Source organism: Streptopelia decaocto, assembly GCF_964273445.1.
Source record: "Streptopelia decaocto genome assembly, chromosome: 3".
In the NCBI taxonomy this organism is placed as follows: domain Eukaryota; kingdom Metazoa; phylum Chordata; class Aves; order Columbiformes; family Columbidae; genus Streptopelia; species Streptopelia decaocto.
Genome location: NC_138656.1, coordinates 16,363,876 through 16,377,903, shown reverse-complemented (window position 1 = coordinate 16,377,903; position 14,028 = coordinate 16,363,876). Strand labels below are relative to the sequence as shown.

At 43.9% G+C, this 14,028-nt stretch overlaps 1 protein-coding gene across 1 annotated transcript in view; it reads left to right on the top strand.

The window, feature by feature from the left end:
* FOXN2 (forkhead box N2) overlaps positions 1 to 14,028 on the top strand; it is a 37,148-nt gene that overhangs the window by 16,358 nt on the left and 6,762 nt on the right. Inside the window, 2 exon segments of the mRNA XM_082047850.1 lie at positions 6,515 to 6,639; positions 10,941 to 11,005. Of these exon segments, the coding sequence (XP_081903976.1) occupies positions 6,515 to 6,639; positions 10,941 to 11,005 (190 nt within the window).

The following is a 14,028-nucleotide window of genomic DNA, read 5'->3' as shown; positions in this document are numbered from 1 at the left end:
TCAGTATCCCTGCTTTTACAATAAATTGTTAGGGTCTTGTTTTCCCAAGTAGCAGCTTTGCCCTGAATAAAAAAAAAAAAAAGACTTTTTACTGCTGTGTGGCAATGCCAGAAACTCCCCCATAGGTGAGACCTGCCGAGTGCTAGGATGGCTTTTAATGTGGCTCCAGGGGACCAAGATGCTGCAAGCTGTGTCTGTGTGAAGGATGCTGACATGAGCAGCAACCACAAGCTGCTGCAGATGGCAAAGATCCCCTTGAAGGACTGGGTATCTCTTTCCAAGAAGGGAGACATGAGTTTCAGAAAAATTGGGGCAGGGAAGGGAAATCTAGAATCATAGAATGTCCTGGTTTGGAAGGGACCCACAAGGGTCATCGGATCCAACTCCTGTTCCTGCATGTGACAACCCCACAGTTGACACCATGTGTGTGAGGTTGTTGTCCGGTCTCTTCTTGAACACTGTCAGGCTTGGGGCCGTGACACCTCCCTGGGGAGCCTGTTCCAGTGCTCCAGCACCCTCTGGGTGAAGAACCTTTTCCTAATGTCCAACTTAAACCTCCCCGACACATGTTCCTGCCATTCCCTCGGGTTCTGTCACTGGTTGGCAGAGGGAAGAGATCAGTGCCTGCCTGTCCATCTCCCCTTGTGAGGAAGCTGTAGCCGCCATGAGGTCTCCCCTTGGTCTCCTCCAGAATCCTAAATCTGTGTACAAGTTCCTGCTGTCTGTGGATCTGCCCTGTAATGCTCAGCCGTTTCCAGCCTGGAAACCCTCGCCGCTAAGCAGTTATCAGCCAAACCTTGTGTCCTGGTATTTGGGCAGCAGGAGCTTGAGAGTGTCTGGTCCTCTCCTCACCCTGCTGACTCCACCAGTGTTGCTGGGCTTGGAGTGGTTGAAGAAAAGCTAAAGGAGGGCTTGCTGCTCAATGTGACACCTGTGGTAGGAAAGACAAAACATAAAGTAGGTACCACCACTACCAGTAAGGTGATGCTGATATGCTCTGTCATTATTTTCACAAGGCTCTGAAGACTGCACATCTCTCTTAAATCTTAAAAACAGAAACTGCATTTACCAAAAAAAAACCCAAAACACCACACCAAAAAAGCCCCTCCTGAAACTTTGCCGAAGCTTTCTCATTGCCGGCACATAGTAGTTAAATCTTTACTTAGAAAAGGACCAGATGAGGGCACTGCTCCAAATTTTTCCTGCAAAGTAAGTCTGACATATGCAGACTCCTCAGGGCATGACTGGAATGCTGCAGACCCCTTTGGACGAGCTCCTCATGTGTCACTTGCAGTGAGCGGCTGGAGTTTGCAAGCTTGTCTTGCTGATTGTGCTGCCTGTAACCATGCACTAGCAATGCCCTGGGTGCTTCTCTGAGAGGCCAAGATAATTTTGTATTTTCTTCCTTTTTTCTTTGTTAATGGCTGTGTACACATACACAGGCACGTCGCAAGAAGAGCCAGAGGCCACAAATGCATTGCAAAGAGCAAGTCTTATTTTAGTTATCTCTCTACTGGGGGATCTCCGAAGTAGCACCTGAGCTCCCAGGCAGAGGTGACACCAGCGGGGACGCAGGCGCTGGTCAGTTCAGCCCTGCTGGAAGATCACTGGGCCTGCTGAGCTCACCTGTATTTCAAGGCTTCAGGCAGGCACAGCCTCCTGCTCTTTCTGTTGTGAACAAAGCAGGAATCTCAGACATAGTGATAAGGTGCCTAGAGTTTCTCACAGCCCTCTGTTATCTAACACAGAGGTTCTACTCATCAAGCACACAAGGTCAGTAAAACAATTAGTGTGATGTATGTGCTTTTTCTGCAGACAGGTGCAAGTCACTTGAGCGTATTTACATTTAACTAACCTCCTCGCCAAATCTTCTGCTATATTCCCCTACAGTGGCATCTTAATTGTGTCTTGAAGATGGCTTTTTTCTATCCAGAGTGCCCGTGGAAGCAGAGCTTCTTATGACATTGTTGCATGAGGAGCATGTTTTGTTTTGTAATATTAGGGTAAGAAAGGTTTTAAAGCCTTTCAAATGAATCTGGGCTCTCGTATTAGAAGAGTGTACAAGTCTGACAGGAGGGGAGAGTCTGTGCCCCCATATCCCAGGGCAAGCTGCATTCTGATACCTCCCTGGCTATTGGTGGCGGCTGTCAGCTACAAAGTCATCTCTTGGAGGTCTGGCAGCACAACTAGGAAGAGTCCTTCCTCATGATTGTCATAATGCTAATATTTTGGTTTGGACTTCATGTTTCACAGTGAATCTCCTCATTTCTACCTCCCCCACCACTTACCCACATGAGCAGGCACTGCAGGGCAGTTTTGGGACTCGTGAACTGGATTAATTTTGGCGGGCGCTAACCTGGAAGAGGTGCTGCAGGAGTGTGCTTGCTGTGCCCTCACTGTGCCCAGACATTGTCCACAAGACCCTGCTGTAGCAGATGTGAAGAAACCTCCCAGGCACATGCAGGTGATCCCCCAGCACCAGCTCTCTCACTCTGCAGAGCCAGTGGTGCAGACGTAGCTGTGGATGGTTGTTCTGTTTGCACGTATGTTCGTATCAGCCAGATAAATACCTTTGCTTTGCCTGTCCCAGCAAGCTGTGGGTGTTCAGAAGTCTACGATGGCATTCAGAGCTTGAAGAGAGGCTGTCCTTGCTTGGATCACTGAAAAATATTTTATGTTGTGTTTTTCCTATAATGAGTTGAAGAGTGCTGAGGGGAAAGTAACTGCTTTGAGATGTCTCATGAACCAGCACTTCAGTTGAGAGGAGGAACTTCTCATGCCATGGAAACAGGATGTATGTACCTCAAATCTCTGCCCTACTAAAATATACATTACCTTTAGTGTATGCACATATTGTGGTGCTGCTGTATTTAAGTGGTTTGTCAAGGTGTACCCCAGGTGATAGACTCACAAGCTGAAATACCTTTTATTAGAGTTGCAATTGAGCTCATGTCTGTAGTTACCCAGACAAATGAGATTTTGATGGTTCTCTGGCAATGGTGGATGAGAGCTGCAACTGATGAACAGTAAGGAGACAGTGCTGGAGCTGGTACCTGGGACACTTGCTTGACTTCCAGCACACCTGCTGTGGCCATGGTGCCCCTGAAGATGAGGTGTGATTGTGGGCTAGTGATCCTCAGAAGTTACAGCCAATGGTCTTTGCATCTTAAGCACTGTCACACAGCTTGGAGTCAGGTGAAGAGAGGTCTACAGTGGGATGTGGTTTTATTTGATGGAGTGGTGTCTGATATATAGCTTGGGAGGATCTGGAATGAAGAGTGGTTTGGAGTTGGAAGTCCTGAATAGTCCCCCTGCTCTTTGCTAGACTTGTTTTTACAGCTGTGGGTTTGGGGATTTTTTTATTAATACGACTGGGGAGAAAAGGTGCGAGGAGGCTGGAGCGGTGTCCATGTCAAGCATCAATTTGGCATTCCACTGTTCAAAGAGATGTGGCCCTGCCACTGTCTCCTCTGGCGGCTGGGGGAACAGGCCTTGAATATATGCAAAAGGTCTCCCTTCCTTTTTGGTAGGTATGTGTTTTAGGTGATTTTTTTTTTTTTCCTTCCTTTAGGGTTTTTTTTGTCTGTTTTGTTTTGTTCTGTGAAGAGATGGTGATAAACAATCTTTGTGGCTGTTCAGATATCCAGACAAAGAGCAGGTCCCATCTATAAGCCTGTGGAGATGGGAGAGAGATGTCTATTATCTGATAAACTTCTTGGTAAATGTATGATATACCTTCGTGGACACAGACAGTATTTTCCAGTGGTTGACCTAGCTCAAGTAAAAGCAGCTGGTGAGAGCTGCCCAAACCCAATGGAGCCTCTGCCCAGGGCTGTAGCTCATGGGGGGCTTTCTGCAGTGTGGAGATGGGTGCCCACCTCTGCAGCAACCCTGAGCCACCGGTACTGGCTGATTCCATTCACTTCAGTTTCTCCTTGGGCTTTCCTCGCTGGTCTGGTCATGCCCAGTGGTTGTACTTCACTGCTGGCAGGGCAGGGACCACTGCAGGTTGGTGGTGAAGGTAAAGGACGAATCTGCACCATGATGGGCATCTTGTTTCAAACACAGGTTGCTGTAATCAAGCCCCAGAATGCTGGGGGCTGGAGACTTACTGTCTTTACGAAATAGCTCCAGTGCTTCAAAACAGAGGAATTATTTTCCTTCCCAGTTTTCTTTATTTGACTAGATAAAATCCTACAAGTCAAATTAGAAATATGAAGAAAAAGATGATAGACAAAAAAAATATCATCTTGGAACAGTTTAACTGTCAGTTCATTTTGAGATGAAGAGTCAAAATGGCCTGGTGGCTGCTCCACGCTGACTCTGGAGGGCTGTTTCTGTACATGTTAAATAGAAGTTATATGTACATTTCAGCTAGCACATCAACAGTTGTCCCACTGTTGATGTGGAATATTGACCTCCAGAGGCAGTTTAGCATTTTGGATCATCTAGGCTTTGTCTTTGCTAGGAGAAATGGCACAGTGTTTTGTTGTTGCTGTAGTTAGACTGCTGTTTTGTTTTAAAGCTGGATGTATCAGCGTTCTGTGGGGTTTTCAGCTCCAGTTGTGCACAGCATTCCCCTAAAGCATGGCACAGACTTTGGATCTGTGTTGACTTCCCTCTGTGTGTCTTTGCTCATCAGCAGATGTGAGTGCAGGGGTGCACAGGAACAGCCCCATGGCCATATCATCTCTTTTGCTCAGTGTCTCCGTTTAGTACAAATAATGGTGGGCAGGAGTGTGATTTTGCTTTACACCTAACCTAATCTTACTGCACAAAGTAGTACCCACCCAAAATCACTGTATTATATTATCAGGGCTGCAAGCTGGTGGGAAGATGAAAGAGGTGAAGCTAACCCCATTCCAGCCCACAGTTGAACCCAATTAGGTGTCAAGTGGATGTGCTTGTCCTAAGTAGTAGATAAAAGGGTATAGAGCAGTGGTGTGCTATTTGGGAGAGTTCCCACTGCTCCCTGAGGACAAGAGCCTTAAAGCTACTGAAATGGGGAAAAAAAGGCAGAGCTGGGCAGGGTTGGGATGCTGGGGAAAGGGTTGGGGTCCTGCAGAGGTGCAGGGAAGATACTAGGGTGTTTGTTATTGAGATGATGATTGAGCCTGTTGGGAGGATACCCCCTGTAAGTGCCTAGCCAGCTATGTCACTCCACTAGCCACCAACAGTGAAGCAACTGTCTGTTTAATTAAAGATAAGCTTCTTGATAGGTATCTTAAAGGCTATGCTCAGTTTTAGCATGGAAAGTTTACTATAAGAAAGCTTCAGGTTAAAAAAAACCCAACACAACTGAGAGATGCTGCAGCTCAGAGACACCTGTATGAAGGGCAGTAGCTTCAACTAAAATTACAGAGCAGCATCTTTCTTTCTCTGCTGGAGCTCTCCCTGGTTTGATTTTTCACTATTGAGAGCAAATTATTTCCTCTTTTCAGGAAAAGTCCTGTGACTTAAACAGGACCACAGACTTACACGCTTTTTGGGTCCTTTTCTGTCTTAAATAGGTCATGGAGTATCCATCCGTAAAATGGTATTGATACCCCCTTGATACTGTCTGGAGGAGGCCATCTGGCTTCTGTGGGCTCGCAGGAGGTGCTCCATGAAGCTTGGGGTTTTGCTCTTGAGATTTTTCCCCAAAAAGTCCTATAGAAAGCTCTTCCCATTCAGGTGTAGAGCTGCCCCATCCTTCTGCCATGCACACGATCACCCCGTAATGTCTGTTTTCCCCCAAAAAAAACTAGCTCTTCTGCTTGTAGAGCTGTTAGCTGGAATATCAGGTCAGTGATTATAGAATTGTTTTAACTTCCGATTTAATTTTCCTCTTTATGCTCCAAGAACTAACAGGCTTGAAAAACAGGGTTTTTAAATTTATATAGTAAGTATGTGAAGAAACCGTTGAGAAGAGCAGGAGATGCTTTATCTTGCTGAACTTTTGGCATATCAAATTTAATATCAAGAATGACTAGCACAGTGGTGCTTACATTGTTATGTGCATGAAAAAATATATTAATTAGGTTTTCAGCTTTTGAAAAAGTGGGAATAATCCTTCTTGTAGCTGAGCATCCGGCAAGTTGCTTTGATGGGGTGGTGTAAAGTTAAATTAGTATGTGGCCATATCTAAGCAAAGGGAAAGGTGCTTTGGTTTCTTACTTAGAAACCTGTTAATCAAAAGACTGCTGATCAATTCATTGATGCCTGGACGGATCCTTAAAATCACAGCTGTGTTTACCAAGTGTTTAAATAAGGTTTACAGCTTTCAGTGGATGAGCATGAATGGAGGTGCTCTCCCAAGCTGCAAGACGGGTGTTTCCATATGGTATAACAGGGGTCCAGGCACCATGCGCTCAGTTTTGGAGCATCCACTTTTTGTGCAGGTGATGTACACCAGCTGTACGGCGGTGGATGCCTACGTCATTGCATTTTGCTGCTCCTTGGGAATACTGAATTAGAAATGACTGCAACACCCTTTTCCGTGGATTTTCTAATTTGCACTACTTCTTCCTTGCAGGTGAATGGAAAAGGTTCGTTATGGTGTGTTGACCCAGAATATAAACCTATTCTTGTGCAAGCACTGAAAAAGCAGCCTTTTCCCTCAGCACTTGCGTTTTATACTCCGCCAGCATCACCATCAAGGTAGGTGAATTTCCTCATCGGAGCGTGGTGCGTGGTTACGTTCCTCCACCAAGCAGAGGAAATGCCCAGGTAGATGCTGATGCCTTGTTACCAGCTGCCACCCGAGAGAAGAATCTGAGTGGCGCTGAGGTGAGACCGGCTAGACGAGGCGGGGAGACGTAATGAGCTCAGGCTTCCCAGACAGCAGATCTGGGGTTCCTGCCCCAGTCATCTTTGTAACTGGGAGAGGTTAAAAGAAAGAGGTCAGGGCTGTGCTGGGCGCTTACTGGTGAGCTGCATTTCTCTGGAGAGAAGGCAGCCCCAGGAACTGGAGCAAAATCCTTCAACCACTGGGACTGATGTGGGGTGGCTGGTGCTGCTAGCTTGGACAGGGGTGTGTGTCTTCTCTAAGTCAGTCACCTGGTTATAAAATATGTATGTTCTATGCTGTTGTCAAAAACAATTAACTTTTCTGCAACTTGAAGTGCTGAGAGAGGTGGGTCTAAGAGCAGGGTGTTTTTCTCTGAGGCTGTTAAAAGCATTTTGCAGCAGGGATGGGAATAACAGCCTTTACCATAAACATACTCTGAGGTGGAGCAAGACTTCTGAAATCAAGGCTTCCTCATCTGACACATTTTAATATTGGGCAAGAGATTTGGGGAGAATTTGAAGTCAACGTCATGCTTTCTCAGTAGGGGAAGAGGAAGGGCAGCTGGGTCAACCTACAGAGGCAGGATGGTGAGGAGGAGGAGGACAGAAAGCAGAGAGGAATGCGTTGCTGTTGGTGAGCTCAGTTGTTAGGAAGGCATGTGGCCGGTTTAGCTAGTTCAGCAGAGAATTTAGGTGAGATAAGAGATAATTAAGGTCTCTGTACATTGCCCTATGCCTTAACTTTACTGCGAGGAGTTTCCTTAACAAACAGGAGGAACTGGGGTTACTGGAGCACGATGTAGAACGGATAGCGTTAAGCAGACATTTCTAAGGGTCCAACAGGATGCTGACCCTGGGAGCTGGCACCCTGGTGCAAGCCTTCGCTGTCTGGCAGCAGCTGACGGTTTGTTTGGCGTGGGCTTTTCCAGTTGGGCTTGTAACCTGCAAGATGTAAGAGTCATGTCTGACCTTCCAGCTGTCTTGAGCCATAAAGGGTCATCTTGGGTCTGAACGAGCCAGGCACAAGTGTCCTGTTTTCCAGCTTCCCCTGGAACAGGAGTGTTACTAAAATAACCCTGAAGTATTTAAGAAATAGTCAAGTCGGAAAGAGAAGGCTGATGGTATTGTCAGGCTTTGTTTTGTGGGAACAAAGACTCTGGAAACTACTGTAATTCGTCTCAAGATGATAATGTTTTGACAGGCATTAATGTTTCTCTGTAATGGCACAGACTTCTGTTTTTTCGGTATAACTTGAGTGAAGATGTGGTCCTTGAAAGCTTTGTTGACACTGTGTCTGTGTTAACACAGTCAAACTTGAAAATTTAGAGAATACAGATGGGAAGGGACCTCTGGATGTTGTCTGTCCAGCTAGAGGAACAGAGGGCCAAGACAGACTCAGCCTAGGGCGGGTTGTTAAGAGCCTTGACCAGTTAAGCTTTTAATATCTCCAAGGTCTTCAAGATTAGTCCGATGATACAAGCACTGAAGTCTGATTTACTTAGCTTGTTTAAATACAACATACTGAAATAAGGTGTAGGGAAGGAGAGATTTTATCTGAAGGCTAAAGTACTTGCAAGATCAGGACTTTTATTTGAAGCTGTTGTTCTTGGTAACTTTTTTCCTTCACTGAAGGACTAGTCACACTTGCCAACAATCACAATTACAAGGAAATCCTGGTCCTAATGAAGCCACATGGCAAAATTCCCACTGACTCTAATATGTGAAGGATTTTGCAGTGCTTGTATTTATGAGGACAACAAAATAAAACAAGCGTTTTAAGACACCTGACTTCTTTCTAATGGAAGCTAGTGTATTTTCCTTTAATAATAAAATATTTGTACAACTTTCATATGCAGAAAACCAGATTTTTTTTGTCCCCTTCCATGTTTAAAAATTCTTGGATTAGATCTAAATTCTGGCCTAATTTTGGGGAAGGGGCCCCAAGGGGCTGCCTTGTGTGTGGAGAGAAAGAGAACGCCCAGGGAGTACAGCTGGAGGGAGGCTGGAAGGACTGTCCAAATTTATCTACAGAGCAATGCTAGCATTTGACTGCGAGAGTCTCTGAATTTTTCTAGTGTTTGTAATTATTTTACAACGCATTTGCCATGAATATACCTATAATTCAGCAGGATTTTAAAATTTAAAGTGTTACTTTGAGCAGAAGCTATCCAAAACGGTAATCTGTGTCTGATTACACTGAAATTTGTATTATTGTAAATGATTGGCATCACTGGTGCATTTTATTCCTGCACAGCTTATTCAACAAGTCGGTGCAGGGCCCTTAGCTGCATTCTGCTTCTCGTATTATACTACATGTACTATATCCCTGGGCTGAGGGGATGGCCAGGGTCCTCATCTTGTACATACCTTATGCATAGCTTTTCTTAATCAATACTAAGCATTAATTTCCTGTAGGAAAGCTCTGTGTGGATATGATTCTTAAAGCATCTGAGCTCAGCCAAAAGTATGCAGGTGTTTAGCATCTCTTTGTACAATTTACCTGCAAACTGCAGAACCAGCCCTGTTGGGGTGGGTGCATTGCTTTCCTTGTGATTTTTTTAATTTCTTTTTTTTCCCCTGATTTTTGGATCTGTTACCTTTGCACTCCATCCCCCCTACAAGAAAACATACCGGACAGTGAACTCAAGTTTTGCACACGTTCATGGTCAGCTGCACTGGATCCTTTCCCTTTGTTTAGCACACTGGGAAATGCTTGAATACTACTCTCCTTTTCAGTAGCTTTGGTTACCAGCGCCAGGCAGGCTGCAGTGCTGCAAGAGCTCCTTACGTAGCTCGGGTGATGCATTTCAAGCCACCTTGCTTCGAGATTATTATTAGTATTAGTATTAGTATTAGTATTAGTATTAGTATTAGTATTAGTATTATTTCTTCTCCTGTACTATCCCGGCCTTTGGAGCTGTTGCCAATGGCTGGCTGAATTTGGATATAATGATGGCAAGTTGTAGCAGTGAGAGTATTGAAGGGACATCCCTCACTAACAGCTACGCAGCTGGTCTCAGGGCTGTCGAGGTGTGTGCAGCCACAGCACCAGCCAGTGACAAATATTTTCTTCAAAATGCAACTTAAAGAATGAAGATGTTAGTTTTAAAAAGGTATTTTGAAAACTGAACTAATTGTTTGGGTTTCAGTTAATGATCTGGACAAGTAACTAAAAAAATTAAGCACTTAGCAGCTTTGTGATTTTTGTGGGGATTTGTGGCTGTGCCTTATTTTGGAAAATAATGCTGCCAAATCTGATAAATATAAAAGGTAAATGCACCTTAATGATAGAAATCACCCCATTAATCTCATAAGGCTGCTGTTAAAGGTTGGGCTTGAAAATTCCGCTTAACACCCTTTGAATTCTTCCAGTGACTCTATAAAATATGCACATTGATTGCTATGTTTCATGCAATTTTAATTGTTGTGTACTGTTTCTATTGTATTTATTTCTAACTGCATGCTAGTATATTTATAATTAACTGAGTAATTAGGACTGAATATGTAGCAGAAAACCCTGTGAAAGTTTTAACTTGCCCGCTATGCTGTAAGGTATTAAGCAGTACTTCACGAGGTACAAAGCTGATCTGATAACGCAAAAAAGCAGACAGCATCACCAAAACAGCCCGGCTTCAGATAACTTCAAAATGAGCAGATATCTTGGTTTGGTTTCTTTCTGTTCTTCCTCAGCTTTTTGCACGACACTATCTTTTGTTTTTGTTAATCTCCCACCACCGTTTCCAGGAGCAGATGAACACAACCGGTCCTTACCTGTTCTGTTGCTCCTGGGCTCTCAGCATTCCTGTATAAGCTAATGTTTTGTTCATATGTAGGTTTTACTTACTATAAAAAAATACATATATTCATTAAATTCCAGCCTTTAGGCGGGTACATAAAATCTGTAGAAGTAAGTATCTTTTGCCAACAAGACTTTTGCTTAATGTGTGTTTGGAGATGCTTTTACATCCATTGGCTTATAGTGCTACATAAACCATCAGCCAATGTGTCAAGCCATCTACTGAGGGCAATAGAAATTGCTTGCCCACCAAACTGTGGTGGTTGGGTCAATTTTGGTTTTACTTTTCTGTGATCATAGTATTGTGTTTACTGTACTTTGTACAAATCATTTATTTAATTAGGGCTTGACTTTGACGTGTTGAATTTCTTTTCAGTAGGTCAGCATCCCCTCACTATCTCACTTCAGTCCTTCAGCAGAATCATGGCCGATCTCTCAAAGGTAAACATTTAATTTTCTTTCGCTCTGCTCTCTGGGTTTTAGTCACAAGCATGTACTGAAACCCAGCTGATGATGTGTATGGACCTGCTCTGAAGAGTCTGTTAGATTATGATAACAACTGATGTAGTAGAATGCATGCTCATTATGTTAGCCACCTGTGTATTAAGTTAGAGCCAGAAGGTGAATTTCAAGATGTAACACAGGCCATCTAGTTCTGCCAGCAAGGTATTAGCACACACATCACTCCCAAATATGACCTAGTTAAGAATGAATAGTTCGGTAGAAAACAAACCTGAAAGCTGCATATCTCTACAGTAGTTTTGTTGCTAACCAAGAACTGAGAACAAAAGGCAGCAAACTTTAATGTATAAAACCTGGGAATGTGGCCGCAGAAGTGCCTTAAAGTTGGTTGTTTGATACAAGTGGGTGGGAAAGCACGACAGGATTTGCAGGGGAATGTGGAACGGCGGGTGTACTTTAGATGAGTATTTCACAGGTGTGTGTTACTTTTCACTCCTCACCAAAAAGTTGGGCACGAGCTGGTGTTTCTGCCAATGTTGTTTTGCAGGAAGACCTAAGTTCTGGATATTAACTCGGTAAACAGAAGATCCCCATGATGCCTGTTTAGTTTAAGTTATCACCTTAAAAATTGAAAGACGTTCATGTAAACTCCTGGGATAGAGGAATAAGATGGCTTTAATATATGGACTCCAAATACAGGTCTTGATGCTGTAGGCTGCAGTGCCGCTCCTCAACCAAGTTTGTATCCTTCTGCATTTCCTGCTCTAGTAATGAAGTAAGTGCAGGAGAAAACAAGTAATGTCCACAACCACAAGCTTTTATGTTGTATAAATGTTATTTAACTGTAGTCAAAGAAAAAGCTTGGATTGGACCGTCATGCTTAGGATATTACTGTGGGTGAATGATCTCTTCCAACCATGGCAGGAACTCAGTAGCACAACACATTTCCCCTTCTAGCAAGTTGACAATAGGTGTCTGTAGATGATGTTTCGGATGGTGTCTGTCCCTCCTGGTTGTTCCTGCGGTAGCTGGCACTGCTCTTTGGGCAGCCTTTTGCACTTGCAAACCTGCCCAAGGGGTCGGATTGGCACCGGCAGCAGCGTGTGAGCTGGGCAGGAGATGTCGAGGTAGCTATGCTGGTGCTTTTGTAGCAGGGACGTCCCCGAAGTTGTGTTGCTACTGAGAAAGAATGCAGGTTTTGGGGGGTTGTTTGCTATTTATTTTTCAGGGAATCCCTGCTGAAGTGCAGCATCGCTTGCCTTTCTGGTGTCCCCTTCCTCTGCCTACTGGGATATACCCACTCTTACAGGTTTTAACGAGCGTTGGGGTAACAAGGACTTGGCCACGGTTCTGTCCTAGGGATTTCTACTTTTGCTTTCCATGGTGAAAAATGGCCAGACAGATTGAGATTTTTTTTTTAAAAGTGTATTTAAGATAGAAATCTGTTTCTCATCGACAGTCAAATGCAAATAGACATAGCAACAGCTGTTGAACAGAAGATAGTTATTTCATTTTCCCCTATGTGCTTTTTAAAAAGTTTTCTTCATTTTAAAACATGTAAGTGGGCCTTGGTAGCAGGAGGGAGCTAGACACCATGCTGAGATATCACAGCATTTCTTTAGAAGCCTGTTGAGCACAGGTCTTCTACCTCAGTAATAAAGCTTAAGCCACTGAAGGCTTATCCTCATCAAAAATAATAATTTTTTTGGAAGTGCTGAAAAGTGAATCGTGCTCGTTTTTTAAAGGGCTGATCCCAAGAAAAAGCAAGCATATGTTAATTTGTAGTGGAGGAGTATTGCTTTCAATAGGATAACCAAGGGCCACCGACAAAGCAGGGCTTCAGCAGCACAGCGGACATCCAGCTCTCCGGTGTTGCTAGTGCAGTGGGCTGTTGAGGTGAGAGGGTTTCTTGTAGTTTTTGGCCACAAACCAGAAACATTGATTAGGCAGCAAAGCCAAGTGTTTTTTAAAGACCAAGCAGCTGCCTGGTAATTGCCATGCATCCAGATGGAGGTTTTCTGGTGGTACCCGGGTAGCCAGGCAGCGTCCTGGTGAAGGAGGTTTCCTTGGGAAGACCCAGGAGTCTCAGGGCTTGTTAGAGAACACAAGAAATGCCCCTCCTCTTAATGATTTTGCTGATGTGTCCTGTGGCAGGTTTGGAGATTTTGCCGTTCTGATGCTGTTCCAAGTTGCTACACTGGGGGTGCTGAAATAAGAACATGTATCTGCTGTCATGTAATTTCTGCATCTTGGTGAAGATGTTCGGCATCTCCCTGGCATTAGAGGAAAGCCACTAATGTTCCTGGGGTCATACAGGGCAGCTGTTGTTCAGATGAAATAATTCCTTGTAATAAGGTGCCTCCTCAGCCATTCTGCTGGGGAAGCATAAATTTGGGAATACTGCTCTGTTGAGGAGAGCGATTGCAGATGAAGCCAAAGCACATTAATGGTGATGCAGAGTGCTGCTAAGAACTTGCTACATAGGTGTCTCTCCTCTTTCTTTGGGGATACTAACATACAGAAATGCGATTTGCATTCTGTAGTAATTTTGTGTTGCATTAATGCCTCCAATTCCTTGTCATTTTAACAAGGTGGTACTTACATACCAACATCATATATTTGAATAAAATGTCTGTGATAGCAAGAAAGGAATGGAAATATTTCACTTTCTGATTATGGTAGAGGAAGAAAGTAACTCTTTGTCCTTTTTTGTTTTATCAGTTGGATACATATGACTTGTAAATTCAGGAGCCCTATTGCTGCCAAAAAAAAAAAAAGACAAAATGGGATAAAATAAAATAATTTAATGAGTGCAATGCGGTAGACCTTAAAGTGTACTGCTTTTAAAATGATAGAAAGTGAAAACACAAGGAGAATGTGTACGTTTTATAACCTGTGTTGGAAACAGCAGCTCAGTTCCATGTTGGTACAACATTCCCAAAGCGATGTCATTATACTAATATTTCTCCTTGACCAAGACGAAGTTAAGGACAATTATAGAG